At 36.7% G+C, this 24152-nt stretch overlaps 2 protein-coding genes across 2 annotated transcripts; one reads left to right on the forward strand and one right to left on the reverse strand.

Moving 5' to 3' along the window:
• Positions 1 to 13336: 13336 nt before the first annotated feature.
• On the forward strand, positions 13337 to 14956 carry LOC139864900 (F-box protein At5g07610-like). The gene has a single exon (XM_071853464.1). It carries the CDS (start codon positions 13516 to 13518, stop codon positions 14770 to 14772), a length of 1257 nt encoding a protein of 418 aa, XP_071709565.1. The 5' UTR covers positions 13337 to 13515; the 3' UTR covers positions 14773 to 14956.
• Positions 14957 to 17039: 2083 nt separating this feature from the next.
• Positions 17040 to 18251, reverse strand: LOC139863167 (F-box protein At5g07610-like). Its single transcript, XM_071851815.1, has one exon. The coding sequence runs from the start codon at positions 18249 to 18251 to the stop codon at positions 17040 to 17042; it is 1212 nt and encodes a 403-aa protein (XP_071707916.1).
• Between the last annotated feature and the right edge of the window lie 5901 nt (positions 18252 to 24152).

A 24152-nucleotide genomic window follows, 5' to 3' on the forward strand; every position in this document is an offset into this window, starting at 1 on the left:
TCTATCATAATGTTAATGTAATCAGATATAACAATAATCTTAATTTTAATTTTAAATTATGATAATAATAAGATTTATGATAGAGATCGTTTGAGTGTGTAAGTCGAAATTCTATCCGTGTAACGCTACGCTATTTTTAATCATTGTAAGTTATGTTCAACCTTTTTACATTAATGTCTCGTAGCTAAGTTATTATTATGCTTATTTAAAATGAAGTAATCATGATGTTGGGCTAATTACTAAAATTGGGTAATTGGGCTTTGTACCATAATTAAGGTTTGGGCAAAAGACCGACACTTGTGGAAATTGGACTATTGACTATTAATAGATGGGGGTATTGTCTAATTGAGTGACAACTCATTGGAGTCTGTCGAACTTATCTTCAAATTAATTATCCTAATAATTAATAATGATTATGGTTGTCCTATTTAGTGACGTTCATATGGAATCTATTATAATCATTTAATTAATTATTCGGGTTGGGTAATTGATTATTCAAACTGATCAAGTGGGTAAATTAATATTCATATCTAATCAAAACAGGGGTAGATTACATACAGTGATAACTGGTGTAATTGTTGACAGAAGTGATAACTGCGTCACAGTTTAAATCCTTAATTAGTTGGAATATTTGACTTCAGGTATAAGGGTAATTTGACGAGGACACTCGCACTTTATATTTATGACCGATGGACTATTATGGATAAAAACCAGATAGGTATCAAATAAACCATGACAAAGGACAATTAACCCGAGTAACAATTAATTAAAATCAAAACGTCAAACATCATGATTACGGAAGTTTAAATAAGCATAATCCTTTTATTTCACATTCTATCGCAATTTTATTTATTGTTATTTTATTTATCGTCATTTATTTATTTTACGCACTTTAATTATTGTCATTTATCTTTACGCTTAAAAATATAAAATCGACAAACCGGTCATTAAACGGTAAAAACCCCCCTTTTATAATAATATTACTACTTATATATATATTTATATAAATATAGTTTTATAAAAATATAGTACGTAATCACTAGCTCCCTGTGGAACGAACCGGACTTACTAAAAACTACACTACTCTACGATTAGGTACACTGCCTATAGTGTTGTAGCAAGGTTTAGGTATATCCCATCCGTAAATTAATAAAACTTGTGTCATATTTTGTAGTATTTCCTAGTAAAAATAATACTATTTCGTACCCTCACGCTACATCATCAGTTACCATGTTTTGGTACCCATATCCTACCAGCAAAATACAGGGTTCCATCGGCTTTTACTTCAAGTTGTTTTTCTAACCCTTTGCTCATTTCGCCTTTTTCGTGTTCTTCTTTTAAAGCTTCTAACTGTGCTGCTTGAATTTGCTTTGTGAGATCAGTACGAATTGTAATATTCAAAGCTCGAACCCTAAGAGGTTTTACTCTTTCTTTTCGACTTAAGGCATCAGCTACAACATTAGCCTTTCCGGGGTGGTAACGGATTTCACAATTGTAATCGTTTAACAACTCTACCCAGCGACGTTGCCTCATATTGAGTTGTTTTTGATCAAAAATATGTTGAAGACTCTTATGGTTAGTGTACACTGTACACTTGGTGCCATATAGATAGTGTCTCCATATTTTGAGTGCAAAAACTACTGCTCCAAGTTCTAAATCATGCGTCGTATAGTTCTTTTCATGAATTTTTAGTTGTCGTGAGGCATATGCGATGACTTTTGTGCGTTGCATTAATACACATCCTAAACCTTGGCGTGAAGCATCACAATAGATCACGAAATCATCATTTCCTTCCGGTAATGACAAAATGGGTGCAGACGTTAACTTCTTCTTTAATAACTGGAATGAGGATTCCTGTTCTGTGGACCAATCATACTTCTTTCCCTTTTGAGTCAATGCAGTTAAGGGTTTGGCGATTCTAGAGAAATCTTGAATGAATCTTCGGTAGTAACCAGCAAGACCTAAGAATTGGCGAATTTGTGTTGGAGTCTTCGGGATTTCCCATTTACTAATGGCTTCGATCTTGGCGGGGTCAACTTTAATTCCATGTTTACTGACAACATGGCCCAAAAATTGTACTTCTTGTAACCAGAAATCACACTTCGAAAATTTTGCGTACAATTCTTCTTTCTTGAGTATCTCTAGTACCAGTCTTAAGTGTTGCTCATGTTCTTCCTTGTTCTTTGAGTAAATCAATATGTCGTCGATAAAAACAATAACAAATTTGTCTAAATACGGTCTACAGATGCGATTCATTAGATCCATGAATACTGCTGGAGCATTAGTTAATCCAAAAGGCATGACTAGGAACTCATAGTGACCGTAACGGGTTCTGAACGCGGTTTTAGGAACATCTTCTTCCTTCACTCTCAGTTGATGATATCCGGAGCGTAGATCAATCTTAGAATAAACACTTGATCCTTGCAATTGATCAAACAAATCATCAATCCTAGGTAATGGGTACCGATTCTTGATCGTTAATTTGTTTAATTCTCGGTAATCTATGCACATTCTCATAGATCCATCCTTCTTCTTGACGAACAGAATAGGAGCACCCCAAGGTGAAAAACTAGGACGAATAAATCCACGGTCCGATAATTCTTGCAACTGGTCTTGTAATTCTTGCATTTCTGAAGGTGCAAGTCTATATGGAGATCGGGCTACAGGTGCAGCTCCTGGTATGAGATCAATCTGGAATTCTACACATCTATGTGGAGGTAGCCCCGGTAATTCTTCTGGAAATACTCCGGATATTCTCTTACAACCGGCATGTCATTAATGCTTCTTTCTTCAGTATCGATCTTCTTTATGTGTGCCAGAATAGCATAACAACCTTTTCTTATAAGTTTCTGGGCCTTCATACAGCTGATAAAGTTCAGCTTTGAGTTGCTCTTCTCCCCATAAATCATTAATGACGTTTCATCCTTACGAGGGATGCGGATTGCTTTCTCAGCGCAAACAACTTCCGCTCTTGTTTTGGACATCCAGTCCATGCCAACGATTACGTCAAAACTTCCTAATTCTACGGGTATCAAATCGATTTTGAAGGTTTCACCAGCGAGATTCATTTCGCAACCATGGCAAATTTTATCGGCTTTTATCAGTTTACCATTAGCTAATTCAATAGTATATTTATCGTCTAGAGGTAATGATGCACATTTTAGTTTAGAACTAAAGTCTTTACACATATAACTTCTATCAGCACCCGTATCAAACATAATAGAAGCTAGTTGATTATTAACGGTAAACGTACCCGTGACAAGATTAGGATCCTCACGTGCTTCTCTGGTACTAACATTAAATGCCCTTCCACGTGCGGGTTCTTTGTTCTTCTCCTTATCAGGGCATTGATTTATAAAGTGACCAGACTTCCCGCATCCAAAACATTTCTTGACATCGGTCAGTTTTGTCTTTACTTCAGAAATGGTGGCATAACAATCTTTCGCCACATGTCCTTTCTTGTTGCACTTATCACAGACCACTTGGCAATAACCTGCATGATGTGTGTAACATCTTTTGCAGAACGGATGGGGTCCCTTATAGTTTGGACTTGCAGTTGCCCCATCTTGTTTACCTTTAAAAGTTTCTTGTTTCTTCAGGTGAGTACTTTTGCCCTTATAGTCTTCCCATTTCCTCTTTCCTTCAGTTGTCTTGACTTCGGTAATTGGTGCCTTAATCGAACTCTCTGTGATCTGGTCTATGAGTTGGTGTGCCATTGTCATGGCTTCCTGCATCGTATTCGGTTTGGACGATGTAACATTTCCTTTGATATTGATCGATAAACCGTCAATATACATTTCTATCTTTCGTTTCTCATTTGGCACCAATTCGGGACACAACAAGGCTAGTTCCATGAAACGCTTTTCATAGTTATTGAGATTCGCGCCGATAACCTTCAGATTACGTAACTCAGATTCCATTTTTCTGATCTCGTTTCGAGGACAGTACTCCTCGATTAGCATCTTTTTCAGTTCTTCCCAAGAGATATCATATGCCGTATCTATTCCTTCTGCTTTAGCATAATTGTTCCACCAAGTAAGTGCACCATCTTGCAATGTGCACGAAGCATACTTTGACTTGTCTCCGTTCGCACAATTACTGATTTTGAAAACGGACTCCATCTTTTCAAACCATCGGGTTAGACCGACTGGTCCCTCGGTTCCACTAAACGTCTGTGGTTTGCATCCTTGAAAAGTTTTGTATGAGCATCTGTTTCGTGAGTTTGTGTTTACGGCTGCTGCTTTGGCTGCTGCTTCGGCTGTTGCTTTTGCTGCCTCGGCTGCAGCAATTCTTTCATTCACACGTTTCTCGACTAGTTGCTCAAACTCAGCATCCGACATTTGAGACATGTTTCTTCAATAAACACAACAGATATAATTTAATCATATAGAATATTATAGGTAAAATGAGTTGTCAATAGTTAATCGTAGCATATTAATAATATGAACCGATTATTATAAAAGCCTTTTCTTCTTATTAGCATTTTATAATTATTTCTAGGGTATTACCTACCCGTTAAGTTCATACATAATAGCTAGTACAAGGAATTAACTACTAAAATCCTAATAATATTCCACTATGAAAAATTATAGCGAGTTATTACATTATTATGTAATAATAATAATAAGAAATAGTAATAATACAAATAATCATTCCATGCATTTATTATTAATAAACCAAAATAATACAATACCATACAATACCGATATTTTACATAGGCATATTTTACATAACAAGATAGAGTAGCACACATAAGCAATAAAATAGCGCATGGAAGATTTATGGTTGCGAGGTCGTTTATTCAGAACTATCAGAAACTTCTTCCCATTTGGTTCTCTCTGCCAATTGTTTGTGTGCACATGGTCCGACAGACATTCTGGCAGTGTATTTTATTTTTAGTTGGGGTTTTGAGGTACCCGTTGCCTCAGTGGGTTTAATACAATAAGGGTGGTTACGGATCGAATGGTCCTGTTCTTTTTTAATAATTAAGGACATTTTATTATTGTGGTTGTTTTTATTATCTATAGCAAGTTGGAATTTCTCCTTAGTGATCTCTTTTATTTCATTAGCGAAATCCTCCTCCTTACTGATCTCGTCTGATGACGAACTGTCTGAGTCATGTGTAGGAGAATATGATGACGAACTGCAAGAATATGTACCGGTGGTCATGAACCGAAATCTGCCAGGCGTAATCGGCACAACCCGCCCGTCGGCGGTATATCTGGACCAATGTCCATATTTGTTTAGAAATGGACGATCCTCATTTACTCCAGGGATCATGGGTCCATGCCAACGATACTGTGGCTCCGGAAAACTAAAGCTGGGTGGAGCTGGAACCTCCTCTGGGTTTATCGGGAGTTGAGATTCCCCGGCTAACACAATTTCTTCTTTAATATGTATTGGAACGCCCTTTTCAGTTGTGGATATAATAGATTCAGTGTCCGATTCCGAGTCGTACAAAATGATAGGATTAGAGGAAGTCATCTATCACATAATTGAAACAACAATTACGTTAGCATATAAATATATCACATATAATGTTTTTGACCAAATAATAAGCAAAAATCAGTAAAAACAGATATGGTCATAGTCCAGACTCACTAATGCATCCTAACAATTACCAGTTAAACACACTAATGTAATTTCTGGTTCCCTATGACCTCAAGCTCGGATACCAACTGTAACGACCCGTCAAAATCGCTATTGACGCGACACGTTAATCATTGATTCCACAGTGAGGTTTTGACCTCTATATGATACGTTTTGATAAAATATTGCATTCATTAAAATAAGTGACTTTCTAAACATAGAAAGTTATAAACATGTGGGCGAGTGCTTAGGTATAAGCAAAACCCCGAAATACATAAGTCTTTAATTTACAGGTTGACATCACAGTCCAGTTATTTATTACACAACGCAGTTTTATTTTGAATGCAATAAACTTTGTACAAAGCATGAGAGACTCCATGCAGGCAACAAGCACATCACAGCGGAAGCATTCTAAGGACCTGAGAATAAAACATGCTAAAAAGTCAACACGAATGTTGGTGAGTTATAGGTTTAATTGCTCGAGTCATAAACATATATAAAGATAGACCACAAGATTTCATCAAAAGTTTATCAATAGATTCTACGTAACAGAGCACCCTGGTAACTAAACTTAATGCTATAGTGATAATTACCCCATTCGTTTTAATACACGCAAACCAACGTGTCTTAAACTCAAATAACATACGTCCGTTAAAAGGCTAGCGCTCTAGCTCGGACGGGAATGTCAAGCCCTATGGATCCATATACAATTATTCGCGCCCACCAGTCCATATCCTATGTACAGGCAGCTACTAGCTACCAAAGCTAAGGGATTTTTGGTTTAACTCAGTGTAGAATTTAGTATGTACTTGTGTCTTATCGCGTTTAAAATAAATTGCATGTATTCTCAGCCCAAAAATATTTAAAGTATTTAAAAAGGGAGACTATAACTCACAGTTCAATATTGTGATTCAATATTGTAGGGAAATAGCGTAGACGTAATGATGGTAGACGACTGTATGGTTGGCCTTGGATTCTAGAACAATACCCCGAACAATACCCAATATTACCTTAGCTTGAAACGGTTTGAAACCCGAATTAAAATACCCTCGTAAATACCTTATTATTATTAAACTTAAATTATAATATTAAAATTATAAATATCTTATCGTTTACAGAAGGAAGAAAAGAAATTGGGGTGAGTAACTCGTCGAACAAACTGGCGTATTTATAATACTTTTTCATTTACTGTAGCTCATGCGATCGCATGAGTTTTCAGTGTTTTTGCCATGCGATCGCATGGCGTTTTGTTTCTAGTTCGTCGACATCAAATAGTGCTACTGTAGCAATTCACTGTAGCAAAGTCAATTTTACTGTAGCAATTCATTGTAGCAAAGTCAATTTTACTGTAGCAATTCACTGTAGCAAAGTCAATTTTACTGTAGCACTGTAGCAAAGTACGATTTCACTGTAGCAAATAGTGTTTTACTGTAGGAAAGTCGTTTTTACTTGTACATATACATATATACATACATATAATTGTTCATGAATCGTCGAGAGTAGTCAAAGGTAATTGAATATATGAAACAGTTCCAAAATTTTGAGACTCAATCTAACAGACTTTGTTTAACGTGTTAAAATAATAAATCGTATAGAGAATTGGTTTAAATAAGTCAAAAATTTTCGGGTCATCACAGTACCTCCCCGTTAAAGAAAATTTCGTCCCGAAATTTTGAGTAGTACCTGTTTCATGAGCGATATCAGTGAACAAATGTGGATACTTTTGCTTCATTTGATCTTCACGTTCCCAAGTAAACTCGGGTCCTCGTCTTGCGTTCCAACGAACTCTAACTATCGGTATTTTGCTTTGTTTTAATTGTTTGACCTCACGGTCCATGATTTCAACAGGTTCTTCGACAAAATGGAGTTTATCATTAATTCGTATTTCGTCAAGAGGAATTACGACATCCTCTTCAGCTAAACATTTCTTCAAATTTGACACGTGAAATGTGTCGTGAACACTACTAAGTTCTTGCGGTAGCTTTAATCGATAAGCAACTGCTCCAATTCTTTCGGTGATTTCAAAGGGTCCTACATACCTAGGACTTAGCTTTCCTCGTTTACCGAATCGTACAACGCCTTTCCAGGGTGACACTTTCAACATGACTTTGTCGCCCACTTGAAATTCTAGCGGTTTTCTTCTTACATCAGCATAACTCTTTTGGCGACTCATGGCCGTTTTCAATCGCTGTTGTATTTGAATGATCTTTTCGGTGGTTTCGTGAATAATTTCTGGTCCAGTAAGTTGTATTTCTCCTACTTCACTCCAACAGATAGGAGATCTGCACTTTCTACCGTAAAGTGCTTCAAATGGTGCTGCGTTGATGCTCGTATGATAGCTGTTATTGTATGAAAATTCTGCCAACGGTAAGTGTAGATCCCAACTGGTTCCAAAGTCAATCACGCATGCCCGTAACATGTCTTCCAATGTTTGTATTGTTCTTTCACTTTGACCATCTGTCTGTGGGTGATAAGCGGTGCTCATATCTAATCGAGTTCCCAATGCTTTTTGTAATGACTGCCAGAAACGTGATGTGAATCGGGTGTCGCGATCAGATATGATAGAGATGGGTACACCATGCCTGGAAACTACTTCCTTCAAATATAGGCGTGCTAATTTCTCCATACTGTCTGTCTCCTTTATTGGTAGAAAGTGAGCTGATTTAGTTAGACGATCAACTATCACCCAAATAGTATCATGACTACTTGTAGTCCTTGGCAATTTCGTAATGAAATCCATGGTTATTCTTTCCCATTTCCACTGCAGAATTTCTGGTTGTTGCAGTAATCCTGACGGCTTTTGGTGCTCAGCTTTGACCTTTGCACACGTCAAACATTTGCTTACATAAGTAGCAATTTCTGTCTTCATATCAGGCCACCAATAAAACTTCTTGAGATCGTGGTACATTTTCCCGTTTCCTGGGTGAATTGAGTACCTCGTTTTGTGTGCTTCATCCAGTACTAGTTGCCTTAGGTTACCATGTTTTGGTACCCATATCCTACCAGCAAAATACAGGGTTCCATCGGCTTTTACTTCAAGTTGTTTTTCTAACCCTTTGCTCATTTCGCCTTTTTCGTGTTCTTCTTTTAAAGCTTCTAACTGTGCTGCTTGAATTTGCTTTGTGAGATCAGTACGAATTGTAATATTCAAAGCTCGAACCCTAAGAGGTTTTACTCTTTCTTTTCGACTTAAGGCATCAGCTACAACATTAGCCTTTCCGGGGTGGTAACGGATTTCACAATCGTAATCGTTTAACAACTCTACCCAGTGACGTTGCCTCATATTGAGTTGTTTTTGATCAAAAATATGCTGAAGACTCTTATGGTCAGTGTACACTGTACACTTGGTGCCATATAGATAGTGTCTCCATATTTTGAGTGCAAAAACTACTGCTCCAAGTTCTAAATCATGCGTCGTATAGTTCTTTTCATGAATTTTTAGTTGTCGTGAGGCATATGCGATGACTTTTGTGCGTTGCATTAATACACATCCTAAACCTTGGCGTGAAGCATCACAATAGATCAGGAAATCATCATTTCCTTCCGGTAATGACAAAATGGGTGCAGACGTTAACTTCTTCTTTAATAACTGGAATGAGGATTCCTGTTCTGTGGACCAATCATACTTCTTTCCCTTTTGAGTCAATGCAGTTAAGGGTTTGGCGATTCTAGAGAAATCTTGAATGAATCTTCGGTAGTAACCAGCAAGACCTAAGAATTGGCGAATTTGTGTTGGAGTCTTCGGGATTTCCCATTTACTAATGGCTTCGATCTTGGCGGGGTCAACTTTAATTCCATGTTTACTGACAACATGGCCCAAAAATTGTACTTCTTGTAACCAGAAATCACACTTCAAAAATTTTGCGTACAATTCTTCTTTCTTGAGTATCTCTAGTACCAGTCTTAAGTGTTGCTCATGTTCTTCCTTGTTCTTTGAGTAAATCAATATGTCGTCGATAAAAACAATAACAAATTTGTCTAAATACGGTCTACAGATGCGATTCATTAGATCCATGAATACTGCTGGAGCATTAGTTAATCCAAAAGGCATGACTAGGAACTCATAGTGACCGTAACGGGTTCTGAACGCGGTTTTAGGAACATCTTCTTCCTTCACTCTCAGTTGATGATATCCGGAGCGTAGATCAATCTTAGAATAAACACTTGATCCTTGCAATTGATCAAACAAATCATCAATCCTAGGTAATGGGTACCGATTCTTGATCGTTAATTTGTTTAATTCTCGGTAATCTATGCACATTCTCATAGATCCATCCTTCTTCTTGACGAACAGAATAGGAGCACCCCAAGGTGAAAAACTAGGACGAATAAATCCACGGTCCGATAATTCTTGCAACTGGTCTTGTAATTCTTGCATTTCTGAAGGTGCAAGTCTATATGGAGATCGGGCTACAGGTGCAGCTCCTGGTATGAGATCAATCTGGAATTCTACACATCTATGTGGAGGTAGCCCAGGTAATTCTTCTGGAAATACTTCGGGATATTCTCTTACAACCGGCATGTCATTAATGCTTCTTTCTTCAGTATCGATCTTCTTTATGTGTGCCAGAATAGCATAACAACCTTTTCTTATAAGTTTCTGGGCCTTCATACAGCTGATAAAGTTCAGCTTTGAGTTGCTCTTCTCCCCATAAATCATTAATGACGTTTCATCCTTACGAGGGATGCGGATTGCTTTCTCAGCACAAACAACTTCCGCTCTTGTTTTGGACATCCAGTCCATGCCAACGATTACGTCAAAACTTCCTAATTCTACGGGTATCAAATCGATTTTGAAGGTTTCACCAGCGAGATTCATTTCGCAACCATGGCAAATTTTATCGGCTTTTATCAGTTTACCATTAGCTAATTCAATAGTATATTTATCGTCTAGAGGTAATGATGCACATTTTAGTTTAGAACTAAAGTCTTTACACATATAACTTCTATCAGCACCCGTATCAAACATAATAGAAGCTAGTTGATTATTAACGGTAAACGTACCCGTGACAAGATTAGGATCCTCACGTGCTTCTCTGGTACTAACATTAAATGCCCTTCCACGTGCGGGTTCTTTGTTCTTCTCCTTATCAGGGCATTGATTTATAAAGTGACCAGACTTCCCGCATCCAAAACATTTCTTGACATCGGTCAGTTTTGTCTTTACTTCAGAAACGGTGGCATAACAATCTTTCGCCACATGTCCTTTCTTGTTGCACTTATCACAGACCACTTGGCAATAACCTGCATGATGTGTGTAACATCTTTTGCAGAACGGATGGGGTCCCTTATAGTTTGGACTTGCAGTTGCCCCATCTTGTTTACCTTTAAAAGTTTCTTGTTTCTTCAGGTGAGTACTTTTGCCCTTATAGTCTTCCCATTTCCTCTTTCCTTCAGTTGTCTTGACTTCGGTAATTGGTGCCTTAATCGAACTCTCTGTGATCTGGTCCATGAGTTGGTGTGCCATTGTCATGGCTTCCTGCATCGTATTCGGTTTGGACGATGTAACATTTCCTTTGATATTGATCGATAAACCGTCAATATACATTTCTATCTTTCGTTTCTCATTTGGCACCAATTCGGGACACAACAAGGCTAGTTCCATGAAACGCTTTTCATAGTTATTGAGATTCGCGCCGATAACCTTCAGATTACGTAACTCAGATTCCATTTTTCTGATCTCGTTTCGAGGACAGTACTCCTCGATTAGCATCTTTTTCAGTTCTTCCCAAGAGATATCATATGCCGTATCTATTCCTTCTGCTTTAGCATAATTGTTCCACCAAGTAAGTGCACCATCTTGCAATGTGCACGAAGCATACTTTGACTTGTCTCCGTTCGCACAATTACTGATTTTGAAAACGGACTCCATCTTTTCAAACCATCGGGTTAGACCGACTGGTCCCTCGGTTCCACTAAACGTCTGTGGTTTGCATCCTTGAAAAGTTTTGTATGAGCATCCGTTTCGTGAGTTTGTGTTTACGGCTGCTGCTTTGGCTGCTGCTTCGGCTGTTGCTTTTGCTGCCTCGGCTGCAGCAATTCTTTCATTCACACGTTTCTCGACTAGTTGCTCAAACTCAGCATCCGACATTTGAGACATGTTTCTTCAATAAACACAACAGATATAATTTAATCATATAGAATATTATAGGTAAAATGAGTTGTCAATAGTTAATCGTAGCATATTAATAATATGAACCGATTATTATAAAAGCCTTTTCTTCTTATTAGCATTTTATAATTATTTCTAGGGTATTACCTACCCGTTAAGTTCATACATAATAGCTAGTACAAGGAATTAACTACTAAAATCCTAATAATATTCCACTATGAAAAATTATAGCGAGTTATTACATTATTATGTAATAATAATAATAAGAAATAGTAATAATACAAATAATCATTCCATGCATTTATTATTAATAAACCAAAATAATACAATACCATACAATACCGATATTTTACATAGGCATATTTTACATAACAAGATAGAGTAGCACACATAAGCAATAAAATAGCGCATGGAAGATTTATGGTTGCGAGGTCGTTTATTCAGAACTATCAGAAACTTCTTCCCATTTGGTTCTCTCTGCCAATTGTTTGTGTGCACATGGTCCGACAGACATTCTGGCAGTGTATTTTATTTTTAGTTGGGGTTTTGAGGTACCCGTTGCCTCAGTGGGTTTAATACAATAAGGGTGGTTACGGATCGAATGGGTTTGTGGTGTGAATTTTTTTTTATGATGTGGTAGTATGTTTGATAATGTGAAATAAGGGTTGGGTAAGTTGAAGGTGTAAGACCACTTCCAACGGTACGTACTCAGCCCGCCATCCGGCCATGCCCTCGAGGGCGCCGATGGCATTGTGCCGCCCTGGCCACTTCCTCGATCGCCCTGCAGCTTGTCGCCCTGGAAAATTTCTTCAAAACCACGAGGAGGAGGGCGTAATCGTGGACCTTTTTCAAGTGTATTTGTAATTTTCCAGTGTATTTCCATTTATTTTTTACACTTGCAACCTGCAATTGATTTTTTTTTAAAACAAAAATGGAGGGTTGAAGGAATGGGTTAAAAAGGGGAAGAAGAAGATGAAGTGGGTGGTGTGTTTTTATTTTATTTTATATTTATATTACTTAAATAATTAATATTTATATTTATATAATATATGTGGGACCCCATTATAAAAGGTAGTTGAATATTTCAAGTTTTTATTCCAGATTTTTTTATGTTACTCATTAACATTATTTGATTTATTTATTTTATTTTATTTTTATACTAACGAATTTTAATAAAAAAAAATAATAAAATTTGAGGAAATATGTCATGGTTGGCAATGGTGTGTTATGAGAGTGTTATGGGAGGAAGTGGTGAGAAAGGAGGAGAGAGAAAGCTGATGTGGCGCTGAGGAAGTGCACATGACGGCGTCATGATTGGGAGTGGTCTAAGTGAGACGTATTGTTTGTGATGATATGATAAAATGTAATTGATACAATGAATAAAAAAATAAATTAAAACAACATATTTCCAATTATAGCCATTTAAATTCCTTAGCTCATAAATTTTTTCTTAAAAAACTTACCATGCTACTACCCTCAATAAAACCCACGACCCTAACCCCATTTTCTAAAGTTTGCTTATGCCAAGAACACGCGTCCTTTGTAAATCTAATTCTATTTCTCAATAATTTCAATCCTTTTTAACAAATTTTACTAATTCTATCAAAAATATTGCCTGAACCAAAATTCAACATTTCATCTCTTTCTTAGAAAAGCCCTCTTGTTTTTTCTTTCTTTTTCTCACTCGATTTCTACACACAGATTACAATTCGAATCGCAACTAACAACAACCTATCGCCGGAGTTAACATTTTACCGTAATTGCATCGCCGGAACGTGATCCGGTTACAGAACTAACCGAAACGATCGGTAACAATGAAAACGAACATAAAAAAGTATCGTAAATTCAAACAACAAATCGATCAAAATTCGGCAACCGATTTAGCATCGAACGCAGACGTTTTGACCGAAATTTTGTTCCGATTGCCAATTCGATCACTTCTTCGATCAAAATGTGTTTCGAAAGATTGGCGTTCCTTAATTTCTGATCACAGTTTCGCTTTACGTCGAAACCCTAACCCTAATCCTCCTTGCGGTTTGTTTCTTCAACGTGTTCGTACTTCTAATATCGATCCTTTTGTTTTCGAGTACGATTTTGTTTCATTCAATGTGGAAAATGAAATTAATCCTCCGTTTGAACAAGTTAGTTTCAACGATTCCGAATCATTAGTTTTGCATTCTTGTAAAGGATTAATGCTATGTCATAGTTTGAGTGAGTACTACTGTAATGTTAGTAAAGAGATCGTTTATAATCCACAGTATTATGTTTACAATCCAACGATTAATCGATTTGAAACCCTTCCGAAACTCGAAGGTGGTGATGGGATTCCAAGACGTCCGCGTGGTATGACGTTAGTTTATGATCCTTTAAAGTCACATTACTATCAGATTGTTTGTGTTCGGGCGGTTTCGGGGAATGATGATTTGTACGAAATTGAGATATATTCGTCGAAAAGTAAGAGCTGGAGGAAATGTGGAAAGCCTTTTGCGAATCAGATTGATACTGAGTTTATGTGTGGGGTATATTGGAATGATGCGGTTCATTGGATCAATACAAAAGGGTTTCTTGTTTATCTGAAGATTGGTGAGGATCATCTGGATAACATCCGTTTGCCTGTTGAACCTAATGCAAGAAATATCAAGAAGCATTGTTATCCTTTAGTTGAGGGTCGTGATTGTTTGTTGTATATGAATATATATTCTCCGCCGTCTCTGATGCTTGAGATTTTTGAAATGCGTCGTGACTATTCGGATTGGGGTGTTGCGTTTCAAATTGATCTTGAGCCACATCCAGAAACCACTGATTCAACAATTTTGCAGCTTTATTTGAACAAGAAGTTTGTGATACACTGTTTTGTTCTTGGGGAAAATAAAGAGGACGGCCCGTTTTTAGTGATAGAAGTACCAGGGAAGATTTTTAGATACAGTATTGATTCGAATAAGTATGAGGAGCTTTGTGAACTTGATGAGGAGTTTCAAATGTGTAGGTTTACTGTTGCAGATGATGGCTTTTCAAAACTAGGCAGGTGGCCCGGAGCTTTTATGTTTTACGAGTCGCTTTCTCATCCATAATGGAAATGTGGTAGTTATTACAATACATGTAATTTTCTTCTTATGGGATTGTTGTTTGTTGTGTGTTAGTTAATCATAAAGTTGCTGTATCAACTTTTGATTACTTATCTAGTGATCATTTTGATTCTTATGGATAGTTAATGGTCTAGGCTTTTGCAGATTCTTGTAACATCATAGTTATGTGTGTGCAGTATTGGTTTTTGCATCCATAGATGGCCTCCTTAATTGGATGATCTGTTTTAGTTTTTGATCATTGTTATGTGTGTGGAAACATTGATTTCAATAGCAATATGCAGGCATTAGGCACTATACATCAGGCTTTTATCAGGATTTTTGGTCATGTTGCTGTTGTTACTTGTAACACAGAGTGCACAATTGCCATTGTTGATAGGGCTAATGTGTTGATGTCAATATGTTTACTTAGGAGATACTGCCCATTTGTAATTAGGGTTCCACAATAATCCACATTTTTCTCCCAGGCAACCCTAATTAAGATATTTTATACTTGTATATATCACCAACTTTTCACTTATTTAACTGGGAATTATTCTAGAACTAAAATAATTTAATTCTATTTCTTTACACAACTGTCAGTCGGGTATTCATTAAATATAGTTTGATGCTTTTAATTTTAATAAGCTACCTAACATGATATGGGTCAATTTGGGTTGGATTGTGTTTACACTTTAATCTGATTCAGGTGTTTTAGTTGTGTATCACAGATTCTATGCATGCAGATACATCTAAATCTGGTTCATGTGTTTTACCCATCCAACGCTTTGCGATAATGTTTCTGGTAACATTTTCTTGGCTCTGTGAAAAGTTTTCATGTTCAATATATTTAACAAAGCTTTGATGCTAAGGTCTCATAACATGAGTTGTTTATTGTAGTTTGGCTTACATTTCAAACTGTCGACAAATGTTAACACTATGTGATGGTGCATTTGTTTTGTTTTTTGTATTTTTTGTTGCCTATTTTAGGTGTGCTTCACAAATGTATATTGAAATTAACATGATTATGATATTCCGTTTTAATTACGATTTGATTTCGGTATGTTTTATCTTTTGATAATGAGGGAATTAATTAGGCTATCGGATAACGGATGAAGTATCAAGTAAGTTTTCTTCAACCCGTAACTATTTTAAAAAAGAGATCTAATTTGGTGTTTCAATTTTAGGTATTGTATTGAATGCAAATCCTTATTAAACTCAAACTTCCGATTCAACCGTTATTGTTTGATTGTATTGAGTACCACTTTAAATGAGACATTTTGTTGATTACTTAGTAGTTTGTGAATCTAGGGTTTATGAACAACCTGCTCAGCCAAGTTCAGTCTCTGGCCCATGGTCCTCCGTGAACTCAGGCTGCTCCCCAGGTAGCTCTAATCTCATTTATAACGTTCTTTCTATTTTCTATTAATTAATATGGACAAAAAGTGTCTTTGTGGTTCAACCAACTGACTAAACCCGTTTTGACAGGTAGTTAAATACGGTATGTGTTCCATGACCTATTTGGTAGGGAATGGTTATATATCATCATCATGCGTACCATATAGCAAAGTTCTATGCACACATAGTTTTTTTTTTTTTTTTTTTTTTTTTTTTTTTTTTTTTTTTTTTGAGAAGCTAGCAATTTATTAATCATCAAGATGGCCGGGAGCTTTTATGTTTTACGAGTCGCTTTCTCATCCATAATGGAAATGTGGTAGTTATTACAATACATGTTATTTTTCTTCTTATGGGATTGTTGTTTGCTATGCGTTAGTTAATCATAAAGTTGCTGTATCAACTTTTGATTACTTGTCTAGTGATCATTTTGATTCTTATGGATAGTTAATGGTCTAGGCTTTTGCAGATTCTTGTAAAATCATAGTTATGTGTGTGCAATATTGGTTTGTGCATCCATAGATGGCCTCCTTGGATGATCTGTTTTAGTTTTTAATCATTGTTGCTTGTAACACAGAGTACACAATTGTCATTGTTGTTGGGGCTAATGTGTTGATGTCAATATGTTTACTTATGATGGCCGATATAAGTTATGCTTAACAGGTCCAAGTATAAAATAAAAGACAGTTGCTTGAATTATAATGGGTCAAAAATGTCTAATAGTCACCGAAAATTTTCTTTATTTAGTTTGCAAAATCTTTTCAACTATGAATTCGATGATGATAACTGCTAATATTTGAATAATATAATTGTGTTAAAATAAAATAAAATAAAAACTGTGATAACACTACACTAGCCAAAACAATACACAAATAAATGCATCAAACGCTACAGAGAGACGCTATGAACTGACATGCATGTGGAAATTCAGAAACTAATTTCGTATGGGCGATAAAATTAGGGAGCTTGTAAAACGTCTCTGCTACCAGATTGAATCGGACAACTGCATCTCCTATTGACAGTACGAAGAAGGATTCATCTTCTTCTTTTTCGCCCAAAACAACAGATAGTACTCTAAACCTAATCAAACCGTAGTCTAGAGCTTCAGGGAACGATGGACCAATTTGGTGAAGATCAACATGGTATTTCACAATCCATTCTGAATAATCTCTTTTTAACTCATGAATTTTGAGTTTCCAGCTAAAAGAAGAATCCCTTTCAACAAAAAGCAAGTGATCACGAGACTCAAACATATTATGTGAACTAGCACAACGAAAAGAGGTCGGTATTGTACGTACAACCTCTTCATCCAAATTAAAATAAATAAGGTACTTTTGCCTGAGCCAATGAAATGCATTGTTCCAATACACACCTGGAGTAGTATTCAAAGGTCTTGAAACACGAAATGCGAAAGTACATCTACAGGAATCCTTCCAACTGTAAGTTTGTGAGTTATAAATTCCTATTGAGTAGTCATCCTTCCCAATGTTACGAACAGATACAATTTTATAGTAAGGCGATTTCCAAGGATCAAAGGCTAAGGTCATACCACATCTATAGTTTTCATTAAAAATTTCGTGTTTAGGAAGCATAGTGAATTGGTTGATAGTTGGATTGCATACGTAACAATCATCGATCGTAAACACCTTTCCGTTCCAAAACTGACGCGAACACAGCGTTAATCCATTACATGAGTGGACAACACGCGTTGTTCCCAGATCATCTGGATCAAAATTCAGGTTTAGGTTAAGCGCTCTACTCCGATTTTCGACGTCGAATGGGATAAAATAATGGTGTTGTTTTTGTGGGTTTTTAACCAAGGCGTAAAGACCAGAAGCAGGAGGATTAGGGTTATGTTTTTGGAAGAGTTGGTTGAAGGTAGGATCCGAGATAAGAGAGTACCAGCGTTTGGATACGGACTTAAACCGTATCAATGATATTTCCGGTAATCGTAACATTATTTCTGTAATAAGGTCGTCACAGGATCCTATTTTATCGGCAGCACGTAACGAAGATGATGGATTGTTTGGCATCGTAACGACAGAAACAACGTCGCTTTCGTTTACTCTGATTCTTTTGGTAATTGTGGTCATCGTTCAATAACTAATATTGAGTATTGAGCAGCAATATTGAGATTCAGATGAAAGAGACACAATCTTAATACAATTAAGTTGTTCAACTCTAGCTGCGTTGCAGGAAAAGCTATCCTGTTATATATCTAACGATTATTTTGATACCCTATGATAATGATAATTGTAAATAAATACGGAGTATAAATACTTCGTAATGAATAATATCATAATATTACGTAAATATTATTATTAATAAATAATATTTAATTAAACTAATATGAATTAGTATTATACGAATATAATTCAATCTATTCCGTAATTAACAAATACAACCGAGATTAATGAGCTCGCAGAATGCATCGCGCGAAGGTTGAGCGTCTAAAACTTGTGAAAGGCATTAAACGACTTTTGTTTATTTAAATTGATTTTAAAACTTTTATTTTAAAATCAAGGAAAAGGTTCATTGCTGGAGGAATAAATGGCTTTCATATGCAGGAAGGCTTCAATTGATTACATCTGTGCTGGCATCAATGCAAGTATATTGGGCATCAGTATACTCTATACCTCAGACTGTTATCAAAGATATTGAAAGGTTGATGAAGGATTTCCTATGGGGCAGCAGTCAATCGGGTAAAGGTAAAGCAAAGGTTGCATGGAAGGTTATTTGCAGGCCTAAATCTCAAGGTGGTTTGGGTTTAAGACCAATTAAGGAGTGGAATGATGTATTACTTATGAAACAAGTCTGGAAGATCATTACTAAAAAAGTTTCAATCTGGTGGCAATGGGTTAATTTGGTGAAGTTAAAAGGGGTTGAATTTTGGGATATAGGGTATCAGTCAAATGATAGTTGGGGTTGGAGACAGATGTTAAGATTAAGGGATATTATGAAGCCTCATGTTCATATTGATACTAATGGTGAATTCTGGTGGAGAACTAGTAACAATAAACTGAAGCCTTACTCTTCTAACCTAGTGTGGAAAGATCTAAGGGACAATGTTGCTAAGGTGGAATGGTATCATGTTGTATGGTACCCACAAATCACCCCAAAACATGCCTTTATAAGTTGGTTAGCTGTGCAACAGAGACTGCTTACCCAAGACAGGCTTATGAAATGGTATCCTCATGAGGTATTCAAGTGTAATTTCTGTGGTAAACATGAAGATTCTCATTCACACTTGTTTTTTAAATGTGAATTTACAAGTCAAGTTTGGGAAAAAAACAAAGAGCTTGATTGTATATAAAGGACTGCACAATGATCTATTGAGTATTGTTCATGATTTTGCTAAGTACACTGCAGTTAAGGACATCAGAAATATTTCAAATAAAATTGCAATTGCAGCAGCTGTTTATTTTGTGTGGATGGAAAGGAATAGAAGACAGTTTATGAAGCTGATGAAATCTGTTGATGAAGTGTTTCAGGATATCAGAGAATATATTCGAGTTAAATTGGTGAGCATTAAGGTTAGAAGTACTTCAAATGTTCATCAGATAGCAAGTCTTTGTGATTTGGTAATTGTAGGCAATAGTCTTCAATTGATGTAAGTGTATTGTATTTTGCTGTATGCTGCCTTTGGGTAGTAGTTGGTCTTTTGTATTTGGGTAAGGATATACACTGCCCCATCTTGTATTTGGTTCAATTTTAATATATTCTTGCAAAAAAAAAAAAAAAAAAAAAACTTTTATTTTACTTTTCACTTTTTTAATAAAGCACTCACAATCTATTTGTAGTCAAATTAGGATTGAATTATTTTAAGTTATAAAGTAAGTACTGATCAAATTGTTAAATTGTATTGGGGTTCGGGTTGATAAGGATAAAGGATAACCTAAACGGGTGATGTATCTACACAACCAATTTTTACAAATACACAACCAAACATGCTTTACAGTGTTGTACAGTACAACACTGTAAAACATGTTTGATTGTATATTTGTAAAAATTGGTTGTGTAGATATCACTACCCTAAACACAAAGGTGTGGTTTGTTTTTTGTCTTGAAGACTGCGGGCGGACAGACATTTCTGTTGAAGACGGTTTATTTTTTTCGAAGACATAAGACAAAATAAGATCTTCAAATATCTGCAAATTTGAAGCTCTAAAATACAGCTTCTTATTTTGGAAGACATTTTAATATGCTCCAGGCTTTGTAACCTTATGTAGTTCTCTTCCAAACCTATTCTATTTTCTCAAATCTTCCCACCAATCTGCTCACCTTCAGGTACCACCTTTGACGGAACCAATTCCGGCGGCACGAACTCCAGCGGCACGACCTCCGGCCACCTCAACTTCTTTTTATTTATTTTAAGGCTGTTTCTGGGTTTAATCGTTTGTTTGGGAAAACCATGTCTGTTTATATCGGTTTACATGATGTGAAAAATAGGGGAGTTTTCGTAGTGATTAAAGAAGACAAGATTTTGATATTAGATATGATCATATGAAGAACATCCGTGAAGAAATCTTGATATATAGTAAAAATTTGATTGAGAAAATATATGGAGATACATACAAAATTATAGAGAGGGATGGATATTGGAAAACAAAATAAGATGAAGATGGAGAACTTGTGATGGAATGAACTGATGGAATACACAGAGTAGTATTCAAAGACATACAAGTGGGTGCTTTGCATCATACGTGTCAAACTAATAGCCTTGTAAAAGTAACCTTGCTTCTTATTTCTTGAGTTAATTTCATTGATTTCTTTTTGTGAGCAAGTTAATTCGATTCTTTATAGATAAATTATTTCACTTTAAACTCTATTAATTATGGATATGTAAATAACGGTGATAAGAGTTAATTTAAATTAGTTCAACAAATTTTAAATTAATTCAACTTTTTATAAAAAATGAAAATTAAAATAATTCACGGTTTGAAATTATATTTTGCAGACATTAAAAACAAACAGTCTTCAATGTTAAGTCTACATACCTTCAGGCTACATCTTCCTTTCAGACGTGGTTCGCAGATTCAGGCAAAAACATCTTAAAAACAAACAACACCAAAGTTAACTAGTATTCAAATTATTGTTGTATATCTCTTCCATCATTATAGGGTGTCAATTGTTATTCTTGTAACTAATCTGTAGATATCACGTGTGTATGTATCTATATATTGTAACTTTACAATCAATGAAAAACAAGAGATTCAGTTATCTTCTCTATATGGTATCAGACGTCTACAAGTTCTGGTGACCATCAAAAATCACAGCTATGTCTGCACACACAATACCGAATGATATTGATCCAAAATCACCCATCATCATCGTTACCCTCACTAATATCATCAAACTAACCTCTGCGAATTACAATTCGTGGAAACTCCAAATACAAGCAACCCTCGATGGTTACGGGCTATTCAAGTATCTTGATGGTTCGTTCCCAGCACCATCGAAGACACTCTCTACCTCTGACCCGAGTACCACTACACCAAATCCAGCGTATTTAACATGGATACGTTAGGATAGACTTCTATTTGGTGCACTCATTGGCACCCTAGATCAATACGTTGTACCTTTGGTCTCTTTAACCACCACAACGAAGGAGATGTGGGATACATTAGCTAGCACGTTCGCAAGTTCGTCTCGTGGACATGTCAAGCAACGATTAAAAAGCATCACCAAGGGCCCACAATCGATCACGGAATACATGCACGCCAGGATCAACTTGCAATTCTGGGTAAACCTCTTGAGCCCGAAGACATAATTGAAAAAGTTTTAGAAGGATTAGATGCCTTTTACCAGAGTGTTATTGATGGAGTTGATGCTCGTGACACCACCATAAGCTTCACTGAGCTTCATGAAAAGCTCCTAAATCGTGAACTTATGATCAAACAACAACATCTCCTAGGCAGTTTACCTTCTACTGCTAATCCTACAATTATTAAACCCAACAACAATCGCACCACCACACCTTCCTATCAGTCATCACGAGCTAGCAATAACTCAACCACAAACCGATCAGCTAACTCGTTTACAGGTGCACGACCCTTTCTCGGCAAGTGTCAATGGTGTCATGCTAAGGGTCATTCTCTCCAAAAGTGTCCCGTATTATTTGCTGAAGCTCATCCTACGATCACGCCACCACCATATCGTGGTACCTCACTGCAAGCAAATGTCACTACCATTCATCCTGCACCTTCAGGATCACTATGGTTACTGGATTCTGGAGCATCCCACCATGTCACGCAAGATCTAGCCAATCTATCAATCCACAATCCTTATACGGGCACCGAAGAAATTGTTATAGGTGATGGTAAGGGTCTCTCTATTTCAAGCAGATCAACCACTCTTCCTACTTCCTCAAAAACTCTTAATTTGTCCACTGTGTTATATGTTCCTTCTATGCAACGTAACATTCTTTCCATATTTCAACTTTGCCTAGAAAATTACTTACTAATTGCCTTTACATCTGATTATTATGTTGTGAAGGATCGGCTTACCGGGACTATTCTCCTAATGGGACAGCCTAAAGATGGTGTCTATCAACTCTCTTCCTCCATTGCTTCCATTGTTGCCTACTCAACGGTTCGAGCATCTACAAAGGATTGGCATCACCGATTAGGCCATCCGTCGTTATCTATCTTTAAAACTTTAGCATCATCTTTGAATATACATGTTTTTAGTGATTACTCTTTCAATTGTAACGCGTGTCAATGCAATAAAAGTCACAAACTTCCGTTTCATTATAATACTTTAACTTCTCGTGCACTTCTTGAATTAATTTATACGGTTTTATAGACCTCTCCGGTCTACTCTTTTGATGTTTACAAATATTACGTTATCTTTGTTGATCATTTTACTAGATACATGTGGTTTTACCCTCTCAAAAAGAAATCAGATACAAAGGATGTTTTCATTCGATTCAAAGCTTTGGTGGAAAAATATTTTTCGAAGCCAATTAAAACTCTGTACTCAGATAATGGTGGAGAATACCTGGCCCTTTCGGAATTTCTATATGCTAATGGTATATCTCACTTAACGACTCAGCCACATACACCCTAACACAATGGTCTTTCTGAACGCAAACATAGACACATTGTTGAAACGGGTCTCTCCTTGTTGTCCCATGCGTATCTTCCGATTGAATTTTGGTCTCTTGCTCTCACCACCGCCTCGTATCTCATCAATCGCTTACCAACACCGGTATTTTCTAACCAATCCCCATATCAATCACTCTTCAGCACACCACCAAATTATCTCAAACTCAGAAGTTTTGGTTGCCTATGTTATCCATGGCTTAGGCCATATACCAATCACAAACTAGACGCTCGTTCACAACCTTGCATTTTTGTTGGCTATTCCTCCACACAAAGTGCATATTTTTGCATGGATCCCGTCACTTACAAAATATACACCTCCCGCCATGTAAAATTTGTCGAAGGTAAATTTCCATACCCCACCCTTGTAAATTCCTCACCTTCTGCTTACCCCAACTTGGACACATGGTGTCAAGTAGAAGTACCAATTGTTCCATCTCTATCACCCTCTGATCCTACACTATCCATTAATACCTTGCCACCACCGCCCACTACCAACACTGCTCCTCCACCACCTACCATCACCACTAACGACTTGCCCATCACCACCACTGCTACACCCTCCACACAACCTGATGAACCTACAGCTCCAACCACAACCATCACCACCCGCTCCAAAAACCATATTTTTAAACCAAATCCTAAATACGCCCATACTACCACCTTGCACTCTCGACCTGTTGAGCCTACTACCATTGTGCAAGCGCTCTCCGATCCTTTATGGAAGGCGGCAATGCTTACTGAAATCCAAGCCCTTCACAAGCTTGGAACATGGGAGCTAGTTCCCACTGAATCTGTGCAAAACATAGTCAAGTGCAAGTGGATATATCGCATAAAATACAACCCGAATGGCACTATTGACCGTTATCGTGCACGACTAGTAGCCAAGGG

This window comes from Rutidosis leptorrhynchoides, chromosome 8 (genome assembly GCF_046630445.1).
Source record: "Rutidosis leptorrhynchoides isolate AG116_Rl617_1_P2 chromosome 8, CSIRO_AGI_Rlap_v1, whole genome shotgun sequence".
In the NCBI taxonomy this organism is placed as follows: domain Eukaryota; kingdom Viridiplantae; phylum Streptophyta; class Magnoliopsida; order Asterales; family Asteraceae; genus Rutidosis; species Rutidosis leptorrhynchoides.

What these genes read in the sequence shown, in the direction of transcription:
- LOC139863167 (XM_071851815.1), bottom strand. Translation starts at nt 18,251, where the DNA reads ATGACCACAATTACCAAAAGAATCAGAGTAAACGAAAGCGACGTTGTT.
- LOC139864900 (XM_071853464.1), top strand. Translation starts at nt 13,516, where the DNA reads ATGAAAACGAACATAAAAAAGTATCGTAAATTCAAACAACAAATCGAT.